Source organism: Hippocampus bargibanti, linkage group LG09 (assembly GCF_051943395.1).
Source record: "Hippocampus bargibanti isolate YZ-2025 linkage group LG09, ASM5194339v1, whole genome shotgun sequence".
In the NCBI taxonomy this organism is placed as follows: Eukaryota; Metazoa; Chordata; class Actinopteri; order Syngnathiformes; family Syngnathidae; genus Hippocampus; species Hippocampus bargibanti.
This window is the reverse complement of record NC_142742.1, coordinates 538,659-565,821: the sequence shown is the minus strand read 5'-3', so window position 1 is coordinate 565,821 and position 27,163 is coordinate 538,659. Positions and strand designations below refer to the sequence as shown.

General features: G+C 42.6%; 3 protein-coding genes across 18 annotated transcripts in view; 1 reads left to right on the top strand and 2 right to left on the bottom strand.

The window, feature by feature from the left end:
- Positions 1-206: 206 nt before the first annotated feature.
- On the top strand, positions 207-13,084 carry akap12a (A-kinase anchoring protein 12a). The gene is made up of 4 exons (XM_089004518.1): positions 207-395; positions 1,388-1,478; positions 1,564-11,718; positions 12,653-13,084. The coding sequence occupies exons 1-3, from the start codon at positions 309-311 to the stop codon at positions 11,706-11,708; spliced, it is 10,323 nt and encodes a 3,440-aa protein (XP_088860644.1). The 5' UTR covers positions 207-308; the 3' UTR covers positions 11,709-11,718; positions 12,653-13,084.
- Positions 13,085-13,223: 139 nt separating this feature from the next.
- Positions 13,224-18,533, bottom strand: rmnd1 (required for meiotic nuclear division 1 homolog). Of its 5 annotated transcripts, XM_089004517.1 has the most exons (13): positions 18,336-18,531; positions 17,289-17,425; positions 16,988-17,171; positions 16,804-16,913; positions 16,242-16,317; positions 16,063-16,102; positions 15,141-15,241; positions 14,946-15,052; positions 14,745-14,809; positions 14,577-14,653; positions 14,023-14,143; positions 13,815-13,931; positions 13,224-13,711 (listed from the first exon to the last, which is right to left on the bottom strand). In XM_089004517.1, exons 2-13 carry the CDS (start codon positions 17,377-17,379, stop codon positions 13,679-13,681), a joined length of 1,122 nt encoding a protein of 373 aa, XP_088860643.1. In that variant the 5' UTR covers positions 17,380-17,425; positions 18,336-18,531; the 3' UTR covers positions 13,224-13,678. The 5 variants fall into 5 exon arrangements, with proteins under 5 accessions (XP_088860643.1, XP_088860642.1, XP_088860639.1 ...); XM_089004516.1 differs by having other exon boundaries at positions 13,224-13,692; positions 13,844-13,931; positions 16,988-17,425; positions 18,336-18,533; XM_089004513.1 differs by having other exon boundaries at positions 16,988-17,425.
- A 956-nt stretch (positions 18,534-19,489) lies between these two features.
- The window catches only part of syne1b (spectrin repeat containing, nuclear envelope 1b), an 81,407-nt gene continuing 73,733 nt past the window's right edge, over positions 19,490-27,163 (bottom strand). For 11 of the 12 annotated variants that reach the window (XM_089004496.1, XM_089004504.1, XM_089004502.1 and 8 more), the window contains 4 exons: positions 26,672-26,884; positions 25,710-25,805; positions 22,960-23,018; positions 19,490-20,834 (listed from right to left, as the gene is read on the bottom strand). In XM_089004496.1, the coding sequence (XP_088860622.1) occupies positions 20,591-20,834; positions 22,960-23,018; positions 25,710-25,805; positions 26,672-26,884 (612 nt within the window). In that variant the 3' untranslated portion in view covers positions 19,490-20,590. The remainder of the gene's footprint in view (positions 20,835-22,959; positions 23,019-25,709; positions 25,806-26,671; positions 26,885-27,163) is intronic. The other variant, XM_089004509.1, reaches the window with a different exon arrangement.

Genomic DNA, 27,163 nt, shown 5'->3' with positions numbered 1-27,163 from the left:
TGCCAATAATTGTCCATTGGCTATTTTTCCGAAATCATTCATTTGTTTCGGCAGCAAAGAGCAGCGTGACAGCTCCCTTCTTCATGTGACCCCGCAGCACACTTGCTTCTCTTCCTGCCAAAGCCCCCCCGCCCTCGCCCTCCCCCTTTGCCCTCCCCCGACCGGGGCCAAAAAGACTTTGGCACGTCCAGCTTGCATCATTTGCCTCCAGGGATTTTGTTGTCGCCAGGTATTTGGAGCACTTTTTCCATTTGCATTCTTATTTGATTTTTGAATGGGACTGGTGATGCGTTTGGGTGCGTAAGGAAATGGGGCACACGCAGTCCACGTACGGGGAAGGCAAGGATGCTGCACAGCGCCGAGTGGAGGATGTCCAAAACGCTGATGAAGTGAAGGTACGCTTCGGAATGTTTTCAAAATGGGCAAAAAGCTCAAAGTTGACTCAAATTTTCATTGAAAACACGACTGTAAGTCAGTCTTAATTCTTTCTTGGCTGATAATTGAGTAGGGGGGAGGTGGACATTTTCAACTCAAAATTGTTGCCTCGGTTGTGTTCCAAGGGATTTTTGAGCTTGTCATTCAAAAAATATCATCGATATGGCTTTCACTTTGCATCGGCTCAAATTAAAATCTGAAAATCACTGGAACAAAATGTTTTGGTACAGAATTGATATCACGGTGTGATACATGGATCATGTGAAGTGTCGTATTGTTATCTGCAATGATATAAAATTGATATCCCAGAACGATACTTTGATATCATGATGTGGCATATCGGTATCTGATTTGATGCAAAATCCATAATCCGATCAAGATACATTATCATGAATTATCGACCCCAGCATGATTCATTGATGTCAGGATATGCCGTATCGTGATATGCCTTGATACAGAATCCATATCCCAGCATGATTGAATAAAATTTAAGTTTATTCACATCCATCCATATTTGCGACATCCTTCATATTTGGGGGATACTTTTTATCGGGTTTAGTTTCTAAATTTGAAGAGTAATTAAAGAGCAGACAACCAAAGCACGGGGTTGCATTTCCTCTACGGAGCGCTAATTGAATATTAGCATGTAACTCGATCACAGGACGGTTTTCAGTGATATGAAAGTTATTTTTTTCCTATTTTGCTATTATGTCCAAGACTTTTAACAGAGTTAACCAAGAATATTTAATCCAGCAAAATAAAAATAAAAATAGTAACAGTACGAACCACATAATTACATCTGGATTAAGATGTCAAATGATAGTTATTGACTTGCTTTCCTTCACATGACATGAGTTTTTAATCAAAATCACGGACATCGAGGAACGTTGTGATCCCGCATGACGACGACCGTCAATTTTTCACTTCTGGAGGTTTTGTGCTTCCTTGGCAGTTTCTCAAAAACAAGGTGCAAATTGCCACAAAATCAGACTCCTCGTCGGTGGACGTCAACGGCAGTGGCGACGATGACGGCCACACCGAAGGTAGGCGCTAAGCCAGACCTAAAAACGGAGTCCGAATGAACAAAAAAACTGATGTGGTTCCTTCCCCCGCTGTCATTTTTCCAAGCTGACGGCCTGGAGACGTTACACGAAAACAACGTGGTGATCGAGAAGGAGTCAATCAAAGAAGACATATCCTTGGACGCGTCTGAGGTTGTAGCAAAACACGACATCAACGAGAGCTTTCAAACATTCCTCAGTAAATTGGGTTTGAAATTCACTTTGAAACGAGGCTTCAGAGTTCACCAAGACGAACCAGACGAATCCCAAAACACCACAGAACAAACCCATGATGACAAAACCCAAACGGACGCAGTACGTGAAAGTCCAAATGAGGATTCAACTTGTCCGAGCGGAGAAGAACCAACCGTCCAAGAAGATTCCTTGAGTGCGGCCGACAGTCCCGATGAAGACTGGACACACGTGGACACTCCATCTGAACCAGACACTTTGTCACCCTCTTGCGTCCAAGGAGAAACGACTCTGTCATCCATGCAAAGGTTTTTCACCACGGGAATCTTTGCCGGATTGGCGAAAAAACGGATGTCCTTGGAAGACGAGACCATGACTAGAGAGCTGTTTCTACAGGGAGTCGGCGACACTGTGAAAGAGACGAAGGAAGACACAGAAATAATTGCCGTCACTGTAGCAGAAGGCGACCTGGAAGAGAATCCATTGGCAGACATGGAACGCGAGCCTGAAGCTCCCAAAGAGAACGAGGGTGTTCCATCAAGTCCTCTGAAGAGGCTTCTTTTGGGCTCCAGTCTGATGACTTTGAAAAGGCAAAAAGATGCTAACTCGTCTGACGGCGAAGACGGTAAACTGTTGATTGATGATTCGGAACAGCTACTTTCAACGCCTGACATGGCAGAGAACGATAAAAAAACAAGACCTGCACAGCCTAAAGAAATAACGGTGGCGGGGCAAGAAGAAAGTCCGTGGTCCGCCTTTTTGAAACTGTTATCTCCTAAAAAGCATGTGAACAGGTCCGCCTTGAACAATGACGATGTCCAAAGCCCAAAGCCGAGCAAAGAAGATGACACATTAGAGTGCAGGTTGGGTGACAAAGATTCAACTGTTTCCGGGGATTCCATTTTATGTGCAAAAAGTCAGACGCCATTGGCCTCGGATCAAAAGACACCGACTGATGATGTAAACGCCACAGGAGCAATAGAAAATCATGACAAGAATGCTGACGTTTTCCCAAAGGAAGTCGCAAGTCCACCTGAAGGCGACGTGGAGTCAGCCTGGACCGTCTTCAAAAGACTGATGAGTCCCAAAGTGAAAGCCAAGCCTGCGGGAGAAAAGCAACGTAGTCCCGAACCAGACGACCATCAAGAAAACACCTTTTCGGCTCAAATTATCCCAGGCTGGAAAAATAGAACGTCTGGCTCAAATAAAGACCAAATCGCGCCTTTGTGTGAAGTGGGTCAAGAACTCGGGACTGGTGACCTTAATTCAGAGATGCCAGCTGTTGTTCCCTTATCCAACCAGGACACTATCAAAACAGGACAAAAGGAGAATGTTGCAGAGATGGACACTGCCACAAAAACAGATTTTAAACTCAACCAAGACATCCTTCCTGAGGTGACAGAGGCAGCCCAATTATTGGATAATCTACAGACTGAAGGAAACGAGGCCACAAATGAAGACCTGGCCAACTTCACACAGTTCAATGGAAAAGCACTGAGCGACATTCTTGAAGAAGGTGAGTTCATGGAGAGTGCCAAAGCAGACGATCTGATTGAAAACACCTCAGAGGCCGTTACCACACCATCCTATCCGGTGGATGTGAGCCTGGCTGAGGACGGCGAGAGAATATCGGCGGTCTCCGAGCAGTCAGGACTAACGTCAGGGGCTAGCATACCGGTCGTGGCAGATTACCAAGTCAAGGAAAAGGAAGAGCTTTTGCAGCAGATAATTGAGAGTGTGTCCACAATGACGGTGGCAGATTCGGTGCGCTCAGACAAAATGGTTCGTTCTGAAATGGAATGTGCTGAAATGGCTGTGCTGGATGGACCAGATTTACCCAAAGTAAAAACAATCACGGAAATCACTCTCGTTTCGACAGAGCATCTTGACACCAAGGAAATCACACCTTCCACTCCTCCTGAGGAGCTTGTTAGCCAGGAAATTTCAGCAAAAATTTCTACAGGGGAGCTGAGAACCAACAAAGTCCAAATTCCCATTCCTACCAAGGAGCTGGACAACAAGGAAATGGCACCTGAAATTCTTACAGAAGAGCTCGACATCCAGGAGATCCAATCTCTCATTCCTATCAAAGAACCATGTGCCCAGGAATTTACACATCCATTTTCCCAGAGACTTGACACCCTGGAAATCCAAACTACTGCGAAGGTTGACATCAAGGAAATCAAAACTACTTCTACAGATAAGCATGAAGCAGACAAAATGTTACCTACAATTCCTACAAAGCAGCTTGACACCCAAGAAATCCTAATTGACACTCCAACCGAGAACCTCAACATCAACGAGATCACAACTGTCATTTCTGCCAAGGACCTTGAAGCTCAGGAACTTACACCTCCAATTCCTACCGAGGAACTTGACACCAAGGAAATCAAAACCCTGATTGATAGAGAGGAGCAACCTACTGAAGAAATCACTCCTACTACTTGTACCGAGCCTGAGAAAACAACAACTTTCACCACCAAGGTACTTGATATTGACGAGATCAAGCGTCCGATTCAAACAGAAGGGCCCTACGCTGAGGAAATTATACCTACAATGACGACCTGGACAATCAGTACCCGAAATCAAACTGAGGAGCTGAGCACAAAGGATATCATCTGTCCTGTTCTTCCAGAAGAGCTAGACACCCAAGTATTTACAGCTCCAATTTCTCCAGAAAAGCCTGACACAGAGGAAACCAAGACCCAAATAACTACAGAGTGTGACATTGAAGACACCGACACTGCGCAAATTACACATTCAATTACCACCAAAGAACTTGGGACCAAAAAAATCAAGTCTCCCATTTTTTCAGAAGAGTTCGATGCAGATATAAGAACCCCAATTCAGACGGATGATCTTAACACAAAGGACATCACAGCTTCTATTCTTCAAGATGACCTTGACACCCAGGAAATGGCGCCTCCTATTCCTACTGAGGAGCTGAACATCAGAGCAAGCACAGTGGTCATTGGTGACAATGAGCTAGAAACTCAAGAAATTACACTTCCAATTCCTGCAGAGGAGCTTGACACCAATGAAATCCAAACCGAAAATCCGACCAATGACCTGGACATTAAAGAAATCCCATTTCATGACACTACTGAGGAAATTGAGAATATTAAATCTGTCGTACCTACAGAAGAGCTTGACACAGAGACTTCAACTAACACTGGAAATATCAGAACCCCAATTCTGACAGAGGAAATATCACTTCTCGTTCTTAAAGACGAGATGGACCCCCAAGAAATGGAACGTCCCATACCTATAGAGGAGCCTAAAACCAAGGAAATCCAAAGCAAAATTCCTACAGAGGACTTGGACAATGAAGAAACCATACTTCATGAAACTAAAGAAATTACACCATCGGTTACGACTGAGGAAATTGAGATTGAGGTAATTAAATCTGTTTTACCTACAGAAGAGCTTGACACAGAGACTTCAACTGCCATTGGGAATATCAGAACCCCAATTCTGACAGAGGAAATATCACTTCTCGTTCTTAAAGACGAGATGGACACCCAGGAAAGGGGATGTCCCATAACTACAGAGCTCGACGACCAGGAAATGACACCTGCAGTTCCTTCAGTGGCTCTTGCCGAGGAGGAAATTTCAAATCCCGGTCCTACCATGGCGCGAGAGACAGAAGAAATTACACCTCCACGACCTACAGAGACACAGTACACAGAAGAAACAACTCCTACCATTTATTCAGAAGATTTGCATAGCAATGATATCATGAGTACCGTTCCGATTGAGGAGCTGAGCACAGAAGAAATGAGAGCTCCAACTCCTCCAGACATAGAGGACATCACTCCTCCCATTCCTATCAAAGGGCCCACAATGGAGAAAATCCAGATTCTATTTCTGACTGAGGTGCCTGACACAAACGAAATCACAACTCTTCTTCCTGCAGAGGAATTTACATCACAGGTTCCTATTCAAGAACTTTACACCAAGGAAATAACACCACTCATTCCTAGCCAAGAGACTGAGACAGAGGTAATTTTGCCTGTAATTAAGACCGGAACGTCTGACACAGAGGAAATCACACCTTCCATTCCGACCAAGGAGCTCAACTTGGAGGCACGTGCACCACCAATTCCAACCGAGGACTTGAAATACCAGGAAAGCACTTCTCCCATTCTTACCAAGGACGTTGACACCAGGATAATTTCCCCTTCAATCCCTAGTGAAGAGGTTGATAGAGAGGAAACAATCGCGCCAATTGCTACTGAGGAAAAGTTGAACTCTGAGGAAATCAAACCTCAAGTTGATACAGAGGAGCTCGATACAGAGGTGGTAACCACAGATGAAACAAAAGAAAACAACCTTTCCATGTCAGACGTCACTGAAATAAACAGAATCAGTGAAATCCATGAATTTGTGGACTCCCTCGAACATCGAAACCAAAGCGAGTCGTCAGTGCAATTGTCCGAAAGCAAAGTTGTTGGTCCAGAAGAAGATCTAGAAGATTTGGCTGCCAATCAAGGTGAAGGCAAAACCATTGAAGCGGACAGGCAAGATCCGGTATCTGTGGTAGAACATGAATGTACAGAGGGAGTCAAGAGATATTCTGTGGAACCTGCCAAACAATTTCAGGTTGATGATCACATTCCTGCTGTGGATGTGTCGCAAAGGTCAAGTGACGTACCAGACGACACAACAAATATACACGAGGATGTTCCAGCAGGAAAAATAAGTGTTGCCCTAGAACCAGAAACAATTGATCATAACAACCTTGAGGAAACAGACACCCAGCAAAACACTTTAGAGGCAGTCGCTATACATTTGGCGGAACAAAAAGTGACACTACAAAACGTAGCAACAGTCTTCACAGAGGACCTAGAGTCAACAACAGAGATTTCATCTGAACCCATCTTAAAACCTGTTGAGGTTTCAGCAGCACAGACAGAAGTCCTGGTTTTGCAGCAAGGTAATGTTCAACTTGATGAAGATGAAATGCTTTCCGAGAAGGTTGTGAGTGAACTCAAAGACAAGACTGAGCATGTAACTGATGTCAATATAGCACCGGAAAACAAGGATGTTGCAAAGGAGCCAGTGGAGACATCCACAGATGAAACAGAAGCCGTAAAATCAACATTGCTTGTATCTGAGAAAGCAGAAGCAGACAAGAAGACAGACGCAGGACAACCTGAACTTGAGGAGCAGGCCATCATTGCACCTGAAATTGAAATCATCCAGGAACAACACGTGTTAATCACGACATTGAAAACACAGTTTGAATGTGATATAGCTGACGTACAACACAATGAACTCAAAGAAGACATTTATGGAAAAGACCCTCCAGGGGAAGAAGTGAAAGATGACAATGTGCCTCTGCCAGAAACTGACACTGAGGAAACACCAGAAGACCAGAAGATTATAAATGACACTCAAGTCGAATTCGTCCAAGAAGATAAAGACATAGAAGGAAGAGACCTGTCAATTGAAGTGGAAGACATCTCAGAAAGTATACTTGCAGAGGAACCCCCGGTAGCTGAAGTGAAACGCAGACCGTTGCCTCTTATTGAGGGTGAACTGGTTAGCGCCGACCAGAAGACCAAATCTGACCGTAGTCCTGAAAAGGAGGTAGCACAACAAACATGCGCAACATCAGATGAACACAAAGAAGTAAGAGAAGACATCCATCCACCCAAGACCATGACAGAAGAAAGCATAGAGAAGAGGATGCCTCAACTTCAAACCAGCATCGAGTCAGCAAAAGATGATGAGGTGACAGCGGGTCCATCTGAAATTGAACAAAAGAAAGAAACGGAAGAAACACAATCCAAGCAACAAATACAGACAGATTCGGTTGTGGCAGAAGAAACCATCAATGCAGAAATACAGACGGGAGAAGAACTCAAAGAGGAGACAATCTGCTTGACTGAAGTTCAAGCAGAGAGTAACCAGAAAGCAGTGGATGTAGTCAAAACAGAACTGAATCCAGACCAAGTTATAGCAGAAGCGGCAACAATGCAAGATATGGCTGACGAGACAAAGGTTACAGTAGAAGTTCAAGAGGAAGCAGTAGCGCTAAGTGAGACGACTCCAGAACCAAAGGACAAAGCAGTGAATGAAACGGAACACACAAAAATGTCCGAAGCCTTAGCATCAGAAGAAATTAATGAGAAATTACTTCAGTCTGAAGAAACAACAGAAGGTATTCCGGTAGAGGAAACCCTCTCTAGCAAACTCGAGGAGGGTCCAGAGCCATTGCCTGAAATGACTCTCCAGACAGTGAACAAAAACAAGACGGAAATAACCGTTTTGTCAGGGGGTACTCTGGCAAAGACAAGTGATGATAACCAGAATGAAGCAATGACATCCAGTGCTGTAACAGAAGTACTGCTAGCTGGAAGGGAAGATGTTGAGGACCTGGAAGAAGTTACAGCAGTTGAGACGGAAATAGTGGAGGAGGAGAATAAGTCTGTACTGGAAATCACTCAACAAACATTTATAAAGCAAACATTGGAAGAAGACACTCCAAAACCAAAAACGGAGACAGAAAATACTTCAGAAGAAGAGCAAACTAAGCCTTCACCGGATCACGTTTTAGATAGCCAGAAGAATTTGGAACCGGAGATCACAGCTGATGACCGAAGGCAAGATGCTAATGAGGGAGAGGAAGATAACACACCACAAGTCAGAGAAGCACATACATCCATACACCAGGAAGAAAAAAAATGTGCCGAGACGCTTGAAAATATCATTTTTGAAGAAATCCCCGAAGTTAATGAACCTCATGCAGACACAGTCAAACTTGAGGCACATGAAACTGATGTGGAAAACAGAACCAAGGGAGAAAAATGTAATCTAACAAATGCAGAGCCGACAATTGCAACCATCGAGTACACCCTGGTGACTCAAGTGACCATGTGCCACTTGAAAGAAGTCTCAACCGAACTACCTGATCAGATTAGGACATTATCTTGCATTCAAGAACCCCTCGTGGGATCTGTAGTAGCAGAATCCACAGAAACAGCTGTCAGTGAATCACCACTGATGACTTGTGACTTTGCAGAGACGGCACGGATCAGCAATGAGGCTGTGCTAGCGACAGTGATGGAGGCCAACCACATCATACAAGTCCAAGTAGACCAAATGGACACCACAAAGGCAGAGAGGAGCTTGGATCAGCTGTCGGAGATTGAGATAAGAGAAAAGGGAGTCATAGACATCAGTAACATAAATATTAAAGGGGTTGAATTTGCTTCCGCATCCTTAGGTGTCGTGGACGTAATGCACGAGCACTATGCAGTCACGTGTCATGAGATTGTTCCACATGCAAAGGAGAACCAACTTGAGACCTTGAGGCAAAAAGTCTTAAAAGAAGCAGAAGATGTTAAACTTGGGAAGGTTGATGAAAAGCTGGAAGAGGAATTACACGAAGAAGCTACCCCACAAAGTCTAGAGGTCCCTAGATTTCAAGAGCGTTTGGAGGAAAAAGAAGATAGCATTTGGGCCATGCAATTAGAGGAGTCAATGGCAGCAGCCGATGAAGCTGGTAAGACACCAGTAGCCAAAATGGAACCTTGTATTCCAAAAGACAGACATATAGACACAGAGCCAACCATCGAGGTTCATCATACCTTTGTGGTGCAAACTTCCTTCCACCAGACGGAGTCCGCTCGGTGTCAAAAAGAAAAAAATCCAACCGAGGAAGGAGTTCAGTTACACAAAGCTCTTTCCCAAACAGATCTAGGGGAGTCCACTGTTACCCAGGGACAACTACAGGAAACAGAAGAGCATTGCCAAGCAAGAAATATCCAAGTGATATCACCTCAAAAAGAGTCCATTGAGGCACGGGAACAAGACAAACATTTTCAGCCATGTGAAACACAAGAACCCACACTGCAAGAACAGTCAACTGAGGTACATAAACAGACAGAGCTACAAGAGAAACATGAAGAGCCAAGCATAGTACAAGAGCCCCAACCCCAGACAGAGTCAAATGAGACCCAGAAACATGTGGAGCTAACACAGAAGCACGACCAAGTCCCATCACTCCAAAAACAGTCCACTGAGACCCAGATGCAGACGGAGCTCCCGGTGAAACCTGTTCAGGCAATTGAAAACCAAGAGCCCGTACCAGAAAAAAAGTCCAGTGAGGTACAGAAACAGACAGAGCTACAAGAGCAGTGTTTTCAGGCAAGTGAAACACCAGACCCCATAACCCAAAAAGAGTCACCTGAGAAACATATGGAGATATTAGATGAGCCTAGGCAGGCATCACCCCAAAAAGAGCCAAATCAGACCCTGAAACAAATGGAGCCACTAGAGAAGCACGTTCAAGCAAGCGAAAACCAAGAGCCTCTGCATCAAACAGATTCCACCGAGATCCAGCAACAGACAGAGCTACAAGAGGAATATTTTCAGGCAAGTGAAACACAAGGACCCACAGCCCAAAAAGAGTCAACAGAGACCCAGAAACAGATGGAGGTAAAAGAAGAGCGTGAGGAGGCAAGAGATAGCCAAGTGGCACCACCCAAAAAGGAGTCCATTGAAATCCAGAAACAGACAGAGCTACTGGAGAAACATCATCGGGCAACTCAAACCCAGGAGATCCTGCCACTGAAAGAGTCCAGTGAGATCCAGAAACAGGTGGAGCAACAAGAGAAATATTTTCAGGCAAGTGAAACACTGGAGCTCATTTCCCAAAAAGAGTCATCCGAGAGCCAGGACCACATAGCGCGACCAGAAGAGAATAGGCAGGCAATAGAAAACCAAGTCCCATCACCCCAAAAAGAACCTAATGAAACCCAGCAACAGATGGAGCAACTTGAGAATCAGGATCAAGCAAGCGAAACCCAAGAGCCTCTGTCTCAAAAACAGTCCACTGAGATCCAGCAACAGATGGAGCTACCAGAAAAATATTTTCAGGCCAATGAAACACAAGAGCCCATAGACCAAAAAGAGTCTGAAACCCAGAAACAGACAGAACTACAAGACAAACTTGTTGAAACAACCGAAAATGAAGAGCCTCTGCCTCAGAAAGATAACCCTGAGACCCAGAAACAGATGAGGCGAACAGAAGAGCAGGAACAGGCCAGAGATATACAAATGCCGTCACTCCAAACGGAATCCATCGAGGCCCAGAAAGAGACGGAGCTAAAAGAGAACGTTGTTCAAGCAGGCGGAAACCAAGAGCCTCTACCTCGAAACGAGTCCATTGAGATTCAGCAACAGACGGAGCTTAAAGAGAATTATATTTTGGCAATTGAAACACAAGAGCCCATAACCCAAAAAGAGTCAACCGAGACCCAGAAGCAGATGAAGCTAACAGAAGAGCCCGAGCAAGCAACAGATGTCCAAGTGCCATCACCCCAAGAAAAGTCCACAGAGAACCAGAAACAAATGGAGCTATTGGAGAAATGTATTCAAACAAGAGAAAACCAAGACACTCTACCCCCAAAAGAGTCTGCCAACACCCACAAACAGACGGAGCAAACTCTGGAGGCTCCACAGAAGGAAATGGTCTCATTCCCCAAAGAGACTGTCAACGACCAAAACCAGGCAGTTAGGTCTGAGGAGATCTCCAAACAGGTGCAGGAATTGAAATCCATTGATATCTCAGTAACCACAGGGTCTTCGGTCCATTTGGATTCTGGGTTCCTCACAGTTGAACCAGAAGACGCAACAGAGGGAATCTTACCAGTATTAACAGTAAAAGTTATCGAGGAAATTAAACCGGCAGAGAGCACAGAACCAGTCGAAAAACACGCGGCCACAGCAAATGAAACACAAAACGTACAGACAAGTGAAACTTCAGAAACTGCAAGAAGACCAGAAACCAAGACCTGTGTAAAAGAAGATGAACAGGAGATATGGATGGACGCCAAGGAAGAAATAGAAATTGAGGGGGAAACGGACGGCAACCAACAGACACAAATGGCGCAAGAAGCGGAGTCCAAGCCGAAAGAAACCGACTCTGGCGCTGACAGTGACAGCGAAGCCGAGAAATTTGACGTTGCCGTCGACAATTCCATATCGGAAAGTCCGGGAGTCGTGGAGTGAGATTCGGCGGGTACGTATCTGCGTATTCTCATGTTTTAAATACAGTACAGTAATACCTCAGCTTACGAACTTAATCGGTTCCCAGAAAGTCTATGTAAGGCGAAAAGTTCATCTGCCAAACATTTATTTCTCATAAGAAACCATTAAAAATGAGAATCATCCGTTCCCAGATCCCTATAAAACATAATTTTCTACTAAATAAGCCCTAAAACTACACAAAATATACCTTATTTTATGTCTAATAAATGTGATATTGGATGGTAATTAAAGAAATAAACTGTACTGTATAATGAAGTAGTTTTATTGACCTTTGTGATGGTCGATGTAGTTGCCTCTTGATGATATCCGAGTGAAGTTGCCGTGCTTTCTCGGCGATAATACCCTCACTCACACTGTCCCATGCTAGCTGCTTTTCGTTCATCCAAATCAACAAAAGTTTTTCAACCTCTTCTATTGCCTGAGACCGTTGCTTAGACAACACAGAAACACCCTTAGCCACACGTAGGAATGGTCCACTTAGCGTACTGGTACTGGGACACTAAGTCACACAAACGCACACCTCGTTGGTGTTTTCCTTAATCTGCTCGACCGTCATTTTCTTTTGTGTCCAGTCTTAACACTAACATGTGGTGGGGTCTTTTTCAGTTGCATAATAGCAAAAGTACTCCACTTGATAACAAACCATGTCTGCACTGAGTGCAATCAAAGAAAGTGGGTGTGGAAAACTAGTCCGCCGGCCACAGCGACGCTGTTCGACCGTGTGGTTTGGTTCGTCCGCCGAAAACTAGTTTGTATGTCAAGATTATCTTCTCGCGAATTTAATATTTGTAAAGCGAACATTTTGTGAGCTAAAGCATTCGTAAGCCGAGGTATCACTGTATTCTGCAACCTCATGAACCAAGGACTGGGCCATATTCTTGTTTTTTTTCCCCCTGACTTTCAAGGTAGCTTCGATGGCATCCCAAAAAACAAATCCTGACGGAGGACGATACCCTGATGATCGCCGCTGATTTGTCGGCCTGGTTTGGATTGTTCATCGCATTATCAATATTCTGATTATTATTTAATGCCAATTGTTTGCTATTTAAATCGCAAACTTGCTAAGTGACAAGAGACTTATTCAGATTTATGAAGACACCCGCGTTGTCTAGTAAATAAGTGAGAATAAGAGCTTTCATCATGACGATATTGACAGATCTTTCCATACTTTGCTTTGTTTGTATCCGCTACATAATGTATCAAAATAATGACAAGTTCAGTCATCTGTGAATGTGTCTCATTCTCAAATTTTTATAACAGAACTTCTTTCAACGTACCCCGTTTACCTTTTTACCGATATACTTTTCATCACCATAATTCACAGAAATTATTTTTTTTGTCAATTTGCTTCTATAAAGTACAAATCTTCACAACACCAGGGCGTCCGTTTTTTTTTTAAACTCATATCACGTTGGCCTTTTTAGATAAACACACTCAACAAACATTGAAACACGGTGACCAAAAACGCACAGTCGGTCTGAATTCACATTTTATTCCGCAAATGACAACAAATACGGAATCATCATAAATAAGTTGCTTAGCCTGAATGCTAAAAATGTCACGTTAGCATCGAGGCTTGCAGCGCGAGTAGCATTCGAAGCCAATTTCACGATCCTCGCGCGGATACTAGCTCTCACTTAGCGGAATTGTTTTCTTTTTTTAGCGCCCGTTTTCTCACCTCGAAAACTGGACTGGAACTGGATTTGCCTCCTTTGGTACACTATATTATTTGATTTGATTTTTTTAAGAAGTCAAGACCTGCCAGTCATTGTTTTCAGGAGTTCCTTGAACGTGACTACATTGGCGCCGTCAGCCCTTCTTCTTTGACAAATCCGAGTCATCGCGAAGCAAGACTAGTTCAAGTGTGCAGCTGTTGTCTGCGCACAAAGGTCGTGGAGCGTACGTGTACGTGTGAAGACTCTCCTTACCACTCAGAAGATCATCCTCACCACTTCAAACAACACCTGCAACCAAAATAAAATGAAAAGAAAAGAAACAAAATGGTGGCCAACGGGGTTGCGCATCCATGAAAAGAAACAAAATGGAGGGCAGAGATGTTGCGCTCACTTCGATGGTGATGAGGATGACGATCATCCATTCCAGCCTCAGGCTGTGCTTCTCGCTCAGGTGGCTCCTCATCAGGTCCGTCAGCTGGGTGCAGTGCTCCAGTTTCTCATTCACGACCTGTGTGTGTGTGTGGGGGGGGGGGGGGGGGGGATATCGCGCCCCGAGTGAGCAAATTGCAAAGCGTTCGGATTCAGATTGGTCCACTCGCCTTGACCCTGCGGTTGATGCTGAGGAACTGGCAGGTTTTGTCGTAGATCTTCTCCAGGTTCTCTCGGTCCCAGTAAAAGTCGGGCGTGAGCAGGAGGTCGGAGCTCAGGTTGATGCAGTGTCTGGCGACGGCAACATGGGCACGTCAATGGACCCGCTCCCACTGCCACTCTCACTCCCATTCTGACTCCCACTCTGACTCCCACCCCGACTCCCACCCCTACTCCTACTTTCACTCCCACTCCGATTCCCACTCCCACTCGGACTTCCACACATACTCCCCCACAACCTCCCACGCCGACTCTCACTCCCACTCTGACGCCCACACCAACTCCTGCTGCCACTCAATTGCTTTTAAAAAATTGATTACAAAGAGCTATAAGGATGATTTTTTTTTTGTAAAAATAAAACAACATAAATAATTCATTTTTATTTGGAAAAAAAATATCTATTAATAAAACAATTGAAGAAACGTTAAAATAAAAAATAGCACATTTACATAAAACCATCATGATCTAATTAATGTGTTAAATACTTTTTTTCTGTGTGACTCACCTCAACGTGAAGAGCTCGCCGATCTTCTGCATCACCTCCGCTGACGACAACTTGATTCTTGTGCCTGACTTGAGCGTCTGGTGGAGAAAGAAAATTGGGACGGGGGGGAAAAATGCTGAACCGCAACCCACCAAACGGCTTGAAGGTGCGTTCAAGGTTCAAGCGTACCTCGGGGATGGACTGAATTGACTCCACAAAGTTATCCAGCGACACCTCCCAGATAGCCAACTTGACTGTGGAGCATTTCATATCAAAACATCAATACATTAATTATAAGATGATGAAAATGAGTGTTATTCGCAGCTTGAATTTTTTTGGCGGGGGGAGGGGAGGGGGGGGGGATTATTGCCGTACGACGGCGCATCTCACCCGACAAACACAAAGCGTTGGAAAAGGCAAATTTCTCCAGGACGGCGTCGCGCTCCTCCGAGTGTTTGCTCAAAATGAAGTTGCCGCGCTCCAGTTTGGTGTTTCCCCTGTTGGGGGGGCGGAGGGTGTGGGGGGGGGGATAACAGGTGTTAGGGGGTCGGGGGGTGAACTCAGCGAAAAAGGGGATTCACTCACTCGCCGTACGTGTAGTTGATCTCTTCGTTTTCCCAGTGGACCAGCGCCACCTCGTACGGTTGACTCTCGTGACGTTCCAATATCCTCAACACCTTCTTCAGCTGATCATCAATCAATCAATCAATCCAGAAATCAATAAATACACCAATGAATGAATACCTGTTTAGGCTGTCTGTGTTATTGGCAGCAGGTTGAAAAAAATTGCTTGAGTGACAAGGCAGACTAGAAAATAGGATTTTTGAAAATAAACAAATAAATAAATAAATGGACGAATAAATAAAAGCAAATAAGTTAATCAATAAAAGCTGATGACTCAAAGCAGATAAATCAATAAAATAAATTGATGAATAAATAAAAGCAAATAAGGAGATAAATAAAAGCAAATGAATAAGTAAATAAATAAAAGCAGATGAATAAAAACCGATAAATAAAAGCAGATAAATAAATAAATGAGGGAAGAAATAAATGGATGAATAAATAAATAAAAGCAAAAAAAACAGATGAATAAAAGCAGATAATAAATAAATAAATGGATGAATGAATAAATCAACGGATGAATAAATAAAAGCTAATAAATATAAATAAAATCAGGTAAGTAAATACATAAAAATAAACACATCAATCAATACAAAAAAACACAATAATTCAAAATAGACGCTTAAGGAATTTGTTTCATTTAACAACAATTAAGCCAAAAAATATTTCACGCTGAAATCGACAAAAAAACGTAAATAGATCAAACATGACATCCAGCCAGTGTCAATTAAAACAAAAAGCAGAAATGCGATTCTGATTAATTATTTTTAGCAGCGTGTGTGCTTCAATGTGTGTGTGTGTGTGTATGTGTGTGTATGTGGTGCGTGTGTGTGTGTGCGTCTGCGTGAAATGAATGAAAGAAAATATGCGATGAAGTTTTGATTACCATTTTCTCATCCGCGTTCCAGAAAACCACAGAGCCTTCCCTGAAAATGATAAAACACACACACACACACACAAAAAGAGAAAAAAAGTGAGTTTGAGCACCCCCCCCCCACCACTCGATAAATAAATAAATGAATAAAATAAAACTACAGTGCTGAAAATAAATGTGTAGCGTTGCACCTGAAGAAGAAGATGAAAGAGCCGACGTCCATTTTGGCGCTGGCGTCCGAACAGATCACCAGCACATTGGAGGCATCTGAAATGTCAGCCCCCCCCCCCAGACCACAATTGAGGAAAGACTTGAGGTAGTCTATTCAAAATCAGTGCATGATAATTTGGGCAATAGAAGAGGCTGAAAAACTTCTGTTCATTTGGATTAACGAAAAGCAGCTAGCAGGGGACAGTGTGAGTGAGGGTATTATCGCCGCGAAAGCATGGCAACTTCACTCGGATATCACCAAGAGGCCACAGCATCAACGACCATCACAAAGGTCAATAAAACCACTTTATTATACAGTACCGTTTATTTCTTTAATGACAATACCATAGCACATACATTATACATGGCTAGCAGCAGCGTTTGTCCTGCACGAGTCTTCCGACTCCATTTTTTTTAGTCTTACTCACATTCCTACATCGGCCCTTATAAGGTTAAGCGCAACTCGAGGCGATTGGCGACATTACAATTAAAAACCACAGCAGACGATGTCAATTGGTGGTTTTTATGCAGGTGCGGTCTTACCTCGAGGGAAGTCCACTTCGTGGAAGCCGTGTCGCGTCAGGTCAACGCCGAGAGTGGGCAGATTGTACTGGTCGGCCGTGGCGAAGGCCATACATTGCATCATGTCCTGCGTCAAGCAAACGTACACACTTGCTAACAAACTAGCGGAAGGAACAAAAGTCACGCAAAAGTGGACTCGCTCACCACGTCCTGATTCTGGAAAGGCTGATTGGCTCTGGAAGGTTGTTTGGTTCGAGGTCCTTTCGGAACTCTTTTCCCAGGCGCTATCACCGGTTTTAAAGCGGGTTTTAAAACAGACTGGACCAGATTGGATGCGTGCAAACGCTTGTGTTCACTCCCGTGTGGAAAATCCAGTGAAAGAATCCAACCTGGTTTTTGGAATCCATGAAACGCAGATGACAAAAAGTGGCTCGGGGCTTCTGGTTTGAGCAGAGGTGCGTTCAAGGACCTCCTCGATAAGGGGCGAGTCCTGAATTTAAACTCACATTTAGGTACTTGAGCTGGACAATAAAGAAAAGCAGAGGTGACAAAGTTCCTGGAAGCTTCCAGTCTTGCCCACAATGTTCGCGGAAGCATCTTTTTTGATTTCCCTCCTGGGCCGCTTGCACACACACTAGAATGACTAGATGGAACACAAATGACTTTATTTCAATACAGAATGGAAATGACAAGTGGTCTTGTAAATACAGACGCTCCCCAACTTACGAACGAGATACGGTCGTTCTTAAGGTGAATTTGTTGCTTCAGTGCTCTTTTATATGGTATGTATGTTTAAGGCTTATATAAGTATTTTTATGATTTAGAAAAGTATGTATAAGGCATGTATAAGTAACCTGTATTGGTTTGTACTGAAAAAGAAACATTCAATAAAATATATGCTCTATAAAGGTATGTACTTGTACAACTGTAGAGAATACTACGTGTTACTACACAAATATTTCTATGTACTGTTGTTCGTAAGTGGGGAGCGTCTGTACAGTAATTTTTGTTGTTGTTATCATGAAAAACAGAGGGGGGTATCATTTTGAAAGGCGCTTAGAAATTAAATGTATCATTAATATTATTATCATGTTTTATTTATTTGAAATAGCTCAACCAAAAAACTACATAATGTTTTATAAAACACGTAACAGTACTGTTTGTGTTTTATAAGGTGCAATAGCTTATCAAATTTAATTCAGTCACCAAACAAAATAAACACGAATAATTAAGATAAATACACATAAATAATACCACGTTTTTTATCGTAAATTTAATACGTAACATTGTTATTAAGAAGGGGGTGGGGGTACATTTTAGAGGTATTTGGTATTTTAAATTGAATTTAGAAACCACTCTTGCGACGTTAGAATCACATTTCGTCTCCGGCTAATAATAAAATGCACAAGGGCACGTTTCTGTATTTCATTCATTGATATTGATCATTTTAAAATTGATTAGGGGGAAGCGCAGAAAATACCCCCCTTGCCCCTTCCACAATGACGACATTTCCCACGGTTCCAATGTAACGAAACGGCTGTGCGTCTCGCTACCTTGTATTATGCGGCTAGCAGCAAACGGCTAGCTGAGCAGCCATTGCATCGCTCGACGGGGAAATCCTCACGACGACGTTAAGGCGTTCGAACGTGAACGTTCCAAATGAACAAAAATCCTGCTGCCAAACTTGAGCATCTTGGAACCACATGTTGGTTTGCCAATAAAGTTTTTTTTTCGACGAACACTTCCTATTTGTTATGCCATTTCGTGACCCCGGTCTGTGACTTAAAGGTACAAGTGAAACGCAGGTCTAAAACACAAATTAACACAACCGTTTTTACTTTAATGAAGCAATAATCCTAAACCCTGAAAAACTTACATTATAATCATTAAAATTCTGTAATATTTGGTCTGGACGTGACAAACATGTATTATAGCCGAGAGCATAATGAATAATACAGTACGACAAACATTCCTGATCGTCAATTGACATTTCCTCCACTTTATTGATGTATTAGTTGTTCTGGAGTCATATATTGGTTTTCAATTCGATTAATGTCGACATAAGCAAGATTTAATGCCACCCAAAAATTCAACCCGTTGCTAAAGAAACCTTTAAGTCTCAACTCGGGACAGAAATTAGCTGTGTGACCTTGAGTCCGTTTCCTCGACTGCAAAAATAATTGAGAAAAAAATATATTTTGAATATTTGAAATACGTATTATTATTGCATTTATTATAGCATATATTTGAAATATTATTATTTCACTCATAAATACTTCATCGCGTTGAACATGAGAAATTCAAGAACACACAATCTAAAATTGAGAAAATGCAAGCGTGAGTTGATGTTGTAAAATTCAAAATGAAGTGAAACACAAATGCTTTTCATCTACACATTTAAAATAATTGACCGTGTATATTTGACCATATTAATTATTCACAATAGGGGGAAAACAAGGTGAAGAGTGCATTCTGCTATCTATTTTCAAAAGAAATGGAATACTTATGAGTGTCTATCTACTATATATATTGGGGGGGACAGAAAAACACTTCTATCTCCTTGGAAAAAAACACACACAAGATATCAAAATAGAGATTTGGCAATCATTGAATCTGATACTCGCATATACGTTTCTAATTAACATTATGTACAGTAAACACACACACACACACATACACACACACTCTTACACACAAAATATGATAGTTTCTATCTGGCTCCATAATATTTGATATGTTGTCAAAAATAAAACGACACATGTCGTCCTGATGGTTATTCTTTTAAAAAATAATCTGAATGTGTACGGTTCAAAATTGTGGAAAAAAATAAAATACAGGTAACATCCGACTTACCACCGGCTCGACTTACGACCACGACCTCCAGACCCTATTTAAAAAAAATTAATTCGACGCCTGGCGACGCAACGCGCTAGCAGGCCGGCAATGCGTACGACAATTTTGGCCAGCCAGCATTTCACTCTCGCACAGCAATCGACTGCGTGATCGCACCAGAGGGGAGGAGTTTGCAAGTCAGCCTCCGAGTCTATTCATGTGCACGCGTTTGTCCATAGCGGTTTCCAAATTTTGACGGAAACGACGTTTAAGGGCTTTTTCCGGGTACTGTTTGGGCAAATCTTCCCTCAGTCACAAAACGTTGATGATTGTTGATTTCATCTTGACCAGACCCAAAAAGCATCGAGAAACAGTCCAGAGAAAATGACCAAAAAAAAGCAAAATGGAGGATTTGGCCGAAACAAAAAACAAATCCAATTCATTTCTGCTTCATGTCACAAAGAGGGTACAGCAAGTGCTGAAGAATGAACTATTCTTTTTTTGGTGACTTCAAGATGGCGCCGCAAGAGTGGCTGCCTTTCCAGTAGCTGCTGTATTTTGTTTTTCCACTTCTTTCTTTCCTTTCCTCTCCATTTCATAACTTTACTGCTGTGTTACTTCCGGGTAGAGTGAATGTTGGCGCGAATGGCTGCCACTGCTCACCCGCACAAAAAAAAATCCCTTGACTATAAAGTGTCCTTGAGAGTTTTGAAAGGCGCTTAGAAATGAAATGTATTATTATTATTATTATTGTTCTTCTTGTTATTATTATTATTCAACATTTTGAATGGATTTCGATTTACGACCATTTTGACTTCTGACCGTTTGGTCGGAACGGAACGTCGTAAGTCGGATGTTACCTGTGCAGACATTATTGTGTGAAGCATTACTAAGTAGAATCGTGAGAAAAATCACAGCCTGCGTTTCAGCCATTGACTTTGGTGCGTTTTTGTTCGGTCTTGTTTTGTCGCGCTTTCTAGACGGGCGGAGGTCCGTTGGTGTAGCTCAACATGGGGTAGAAGGAATGGGCAAAGTTGTTGGAGTGGGCGCAGTAGTCCGCCTCGGACAAGGGCAGCAGGAAGGCGACGAGTAGCAGCAATAGAAGCGCCAACTGGAAGGGCAACGCCGCTCGGAGGACGCGTCGCGTTAAGGAAGCCCCTCGAGGCGACCGCGGCGCCGCGTCACAAGGGCAGGAAACGCACCCAGCGGCGAGTTGAAACCTGCCAAACAGAAAATGTTAACATTTGGGGAAACAGGACACTCACACTTTTCTTTTGTGGCTCCTTCTCAAAGAGTAATGAAGGAAAAGGAGGGGGGGGCGAGGGACATCGCAAAAGCCTTTTGATTGCGATTAATCTGCATTGTCCCAACGCAGAAAGAAAAAGCACTTATTAGGCCCAAAGATAACACGATTAGACCAAAGAATTGATTAATAAATAAAGAAAACAACAACAACAACAATAATAATAATACATTTCTAAGCGCCTTTCAAAACTCTTAAGGTCACTTTACAGTCACAGAATATTTTTTTTCTGTGGGTGAGCAGGGGCAGCCACACGCAAGCCGCAAGCTAGCTAGCTATTTAAGTCAGGAAACATATTACCTATCTAGCTATCTAAATATCTATTCGATGAAATAAATAAATAAATACAGTAAAAATTTAACAATGTAATAAAAACATTAAAAAGCTCACCATTGATCAGACACTATGCTCAAATAAGACAAATTTAAATGAAAGAGACAGATATTAACTCAGCAATATTTCATATATTTGCATAACATGGCAATTATTCAATATTTTGTTTCAAGATAAAATATGTTCAACGTAAAAAAGAAAAAAAAGCAGTCGCATACTGTCAGAAGTGCCTGAATAAAAAACAAAAACCATCAATACCAAGCATGGACATCAGTCTGATGGATGTACATGACATTTGATTGACACCACCAAGATCAATGGAAAAGTCTCAAGAGGCCACGCCCCAAAATGAAAAAAAAAAAAAAAAGCTTCATCCGTGGGAACCAGATGAGCCAAATTTTACAGCTTTAAACAGAAATGGCCCCAATATACCTCAATCGGCGAGATTCTCACAATTCCCACTTTACACGGAGTCGGTGAAGTAACCACGTCATAATGTCGCGATAATGGCGGTCTCGCGATTCTACTCTGACCACACAATACGACAAGACAACCATCGTGGACGGAAGGAGTCCTCACAAATTATGTGCGGCGATGATTGAAAAAAGGAGAGGGCTTTGGGGGGTGCAGAGAAAGAAACGGCAGACTTTTATGTTGTTCATTGCAGACTTTTAAAAAAAGAACGACGGTGAGGATAGGGGCAAGTGCGCCCACTAGTGGCTGTTAGTGAAGAAAAACACTCGAAGGGCAATGGCGGAGGGTGCGGGGGTGTCCGGTGGCTGGTTATTAAGCAGCAGAAATTCCTTTTAAAAACCAGGACGGGAGGAGGGCTGCCGACACAAGAGCGTCTAGACGTGCAGAAGATGATGGAATTCATTGACACCAACAGCCCAAAAAGTGGATTTCCACTCGATTCATAGTGAAAAGGAGGTACGCCGCTCTCCTCCAAAGAAATCAATCGATCAAATCAAATTTGAGAAAACTACTGCAGTCGTCCACTCCAAAGTGTCTTTTATAAAGAGGCAAACAATGGCAAAACTAAAAGATAAAAATTGGTGCTTCTGGAACAAGTGATTGGCATTTTCAAGTATATTAACGGGGGTTTTCACGGTGTGCCACAGGGGTCCGTCCCCATCCTCTGTGAATTGCGGGGCTTCATCATAAACTCCAAAGTCAAGATACCGATTTTTTTGGTGACATTTTGCTTGGCGCTGTGCTTTATATTTGCCTTGGCGTATTAACTCATTCACTGCCATTCGTGAATTTATTCAGGAATTGAAAAGTGTGACGTGGAGCGCCATTTTGAATTTGTTCGGGTTTTGGTTTTTGTTACTGGTGTGATGATAAAGCACTGGCCTGACCTCTTGCGATGTTTAGACAGCTAACAGCTAGCTATCTAGCTCATGGATAGCTATTAAATAGCTAATTCATAGCCAGATAAAGCCAGCCAAAACCCAGGCAGCTAGACGGCTAATAGCTAGCTAGGAATTAACATTTTTTTTCGTCTGATGAAAGAAGAGCGTCGAAGGTTCCTAAGGCTGCATTGAATGTTGACGTAGTCCTAAAAGTCAATATTTTGTGGTTCCCGGAATTGGAGTGACAATGACAAAAGCCCTGGCACTGGAGTGGACACCTTTTGACGCATCATCTGGCGCCGCCTTCCCTTCCATCATCTTCCGAGTGTGCTAGCAACCAACGGAAGCATGTACCTGTGCTGCGGACCGCCGACGGGGCCTCCACGCTGTGACACATTACATTTGCCCCGCCGCTGTTTGCAATGAACGGGTCGGTCGAAAGGTGGCCAAGGAGGGAAAGAAGTATAAAAGAAAAGAAAAATTTCAGTCCAGGCAAAGTAAGACAGAAGCCAATCGATGACATCGACGTTGCCCCTCTTGTAGAGGCCACAGAAAGGAAAATGAAAACAAAATGGTGGCATGTTCATTCCGTCACGCGAGGACCACGGCAGCACGGGCATGCTTGGAGAGTTTTGCAAAACGAGTGGTGACATGGAAACTTCCGGGTGGCACAAAGTGATTGGCTGCCACTGATCGGGACTAAATGCCAGACAAAATTAGATGAACGGAAAAAACAAAAGCCGTCTTCCATCTTGCAAGTTACTTGACGTCATATATGAACAGCCTCACGCATAAAAACCGCGGCGGTTGAGGGAAAAATACATTAAAATAAACAGGGGAATAAATAAATAAATATGTTAATAAACAACCAAATAAATGTACATAAATAATTAAAATAGAGTGGATGAATAGTCATAAATAAATAAATGAACAGATGAATAAAAAGAGAGGAAGGAAAAACAAATCTGAATAAATATTAAAAAGATATATAAATAAGTGAACACAGTAAGGAATAAATAAATAAATATAATAAAAACAAATAACTGCATCAATAAAATAGGCAGAATGAAACAGATAAAAAAATACATAAATAAATAAAATCTGGTGAATAAAAATACCTATGTAAACACACAAATGAATAATCAAATAAATAAAAAAATAAAGAATTGCATAAAATAAAATGGGCAGAATGAAACAGATAAATATATAAATACATAAATAAATAAATAAAATCTGATGAATAAAAAAAGTTATGTAAACACACAAATGAATAAATAAATAAAATCTGAACAAACAAATAAAATTAATGAATTAACCAGACTGTAATGACACCCCACACCACTGGAGGCGCCACATGGGAGAGCCCTTTTGCCACCCGGAAGTACAAGCGGCATCACGGTGAGAAGGTCCAAAGACAACAGTGCCGCACGAAATCTCATCAAATATTTGCTGGGATCCAAACTAGCGTGAAAACGAGTTCTGAGGAAAGCCGATTGGGAAACATTCGCCCGCACGCAAGGACGATGGAAGTCAAGGAAAGGGGCGGGGTCTAGCTAACTGGCTTTCTCGCGGGGCATGTATGCGGGAAAAGTTTGGCAAGTGAGAAGAGAAGAGAAGTGGAAGCGGAAGTGCAGAAGTGCAGTTGAGGAAAAATCCAAATATGGGAAAGGGGGGGTGCGTTTTTCACTTCCGTGGGATGCAGGCGGAGAGCCCCTTTCACACTGCCCGCCTTTTTCTTTGCAGGCGAAAAGATGCATTTCAGCCATTTGCATACAAGGCGGGAACAAACATTTTGTTTCGAGTTAGCTGTTCCAAATTCAGGTAACCTTCATTCATTTTTACGACAATTTTTATTCGCAAAATGGCTTCTGTTCGAGTTGAGTCTTTAACTCATTCACTGCCGATGTCATACGGTGAAACCTTGGCTTACAAACTTAATTGGTTCCCAGACAGAGTGTGTAAGGTGAAAAAAAAAATATTTCCCATAGCAAACCATTAAAATGAGACGAATCCGTTCCCAGGTGCCCATAAAACATCATTTTCTAAGCCTTAAAACGACACAAAATATACCTTATTTTATGTATAATAAATGTGCTATGGTATTATGATTAAATAAAAAAATGTACAGTATAATTAATTGGTTTTATTGACCTCTGTGATGGTCGTTGTTGGCTTGATGGAATGGAGTGGCCGCTTTCCTCAGCATGAAACACTTGTTGAGGAATGATCCCTTGTAGGTCCTTTCTCTGCCATACTTTTACCTAGTTCCTCATCAATTGTGTTCCGTTTAGCTTTTTGCATCAAGTGTACAGATGGCTTGTGCGGGTTATTTGTGGAGCCTGATTGATGGGATATTTTAACCTTGCAGTCTACACTCTGCCTTTGAATCAATAAAGTTGAAACAAGTCCAAGTTTCACAGTTTTCTATCCATTTTCTATCAACGTTGAAACCAGTCGACTGGGGGCGGGGAATAGAGGACCAAAACAAGCCGGCCGCCATTTTCTTGTCAGGAGAACGGGCTCGTTTGCGAACAACACACCACACGTTGTGGCAGCTCCGTGTGTATCCCGAAAAATAGTTCGTATGCCAAGGTATAATGTTCATAAATTTATCGTTCGTAAACCGAAGAGTTTGTAAGCCAAGGGATTCGTGGTATCCGACGTATCACTGTATTTTCAATTCCCAAATAAATTTGTGAATGGCAGTGAATGAGTTAAGGCGTTTTACTATTAGTTGTAGTTTGTATTATTATTTTTTTAAATTCTCAAACAACAGTTTGACTTTCATTCTTCAGGAGCAACGTACAGAAATGTCACCAGAATGGTTTAGCGTAAGTGACAGACATGTTTTCGTTGCCATTATAATTAATTAGCTTCAAAGGATTAAAAAAACATATATTTCTCCTTTTTTTAGTTATTTTTGTTTTGTCTTCATTCATGATAAAAACGCTGGATTTCACGACAAAGTTACACCCGCGTCAACGTTCCAGTCTCGATTGTAAAATTTCCCGTCGACTTTGCGTGAAAGGGGCCGAATGCATTTTCACATCCGAAATCCCGGGTGGGCTTGAAGAGGAGCGGAAATAGGCAAGCGTATACGTTACCGATTGCCGCCGACTCGGCGTGCTCCTCCCCGAGGCGGGACTGAGCGAGCCGGATCCCGTGTCCAAATCGTCCGCAGACGACCAAGATGACAGATCCTGGAGAAACACCACACACGCACACGAGTGATGGAAACTCCGGCTCCTTTCAGAGAGCCGCTTCTTTTGGCTCGGCTCACTAAAAAGATCCGGCGCTTTTGGCTCCCAAATGGCTCCTCGATTTTTTTGTTGTTGTTTAAATTAATTAGCTATCAAAAATCATGTAAAATTATGTGATAAACGCATGTCAAAACTACACAATATCAAATATTTTTTTTATATGGGAACCTCGGCTCCTTTCGGAGAGCCGGTTCTTTTGGCTCGGCTCACTAAAATGATCCGGCTCTTTTGGCTCCCGATTGGCTCCTCAATTTTTTTTATTGCTTAAATTAATTAACTACCAAAAACCTTGTAAAAGTATGTGAAAAACTAATTACTCATCTAAAAACTACACTATATAAAATATTTGTATTTATATGGGAACTCCGGCTCCTTTATGCTCGGCTCACTAAAAAGTTCTGGCTCTTTTGGCTCCCAAATGGCTCCTCAGATTTTTTTGCTGCTTAAATTTACCACCAAAAATCTTGTAAAAATATGTGAAAAACGAATTACTCTGGTCTGATGATCAGCTGCCACTCATTTGCTTTTCATATTAATAATGCTATCTTACCAACTCGTAAAATTGCTAATAATTGAATCATAATACCAGCATAATGTGCTAACATTTGTCCACTGTACCTGTCTACACTGATCTCCAGTGACCTGCTCAAATGGCTCCACGACAAAAATGTATACGTTCATGATATAGCTAGCTATCTAGCTGACTGGCTAGCAAGCTATCTATCTGTATATCTATGAGCCTTTTTGCACATGGTCTGGCAGTCGATGAGTGAATGGAACTCTCCGTGGACTGGGACTTGGGGTACCTGCTGACTGCTGCTCAAGTCCAGGATCCGGGCCAGTTCCCTCAGGTCTCGGGTGACCTCCTTCAGAAGCAGCTTGAGGCGGTTGCCGATGACGTGGACCTTCTCTTTGGCCTCCAGGCAGTCGCCGCTCTGCGAGTTGACCAGCAACTGCAGCGCCATGTCCTGCAGCGAGGCCACTTTCTGCTGAGAGTCCAGCAGCTCCTGGCGGATTTGCTGAAACGCGCAAGTCAGAGCTTAGTTCCAGATCGCGGGAGGAATTTCCCGTGTTGGCTCGCTCAATTCAGAATGAGGAATAAATGAAAGCTGTTTATGGTGAGGAGACCCCCCCACCCTCCAAAAAAAAGCCCCCAAAGACACAGCAAGTTTTTCCTTGTGGTTTTGCTTGGAAATTGATTCTACAATTTAAAAAAGAAGAAGAAAAAAACTGCTAAAAATGCCTCTTTCTCTTCCTCTGTTTTGAAGCGGCCATTTTGGATTTGGGCATACTCAAGT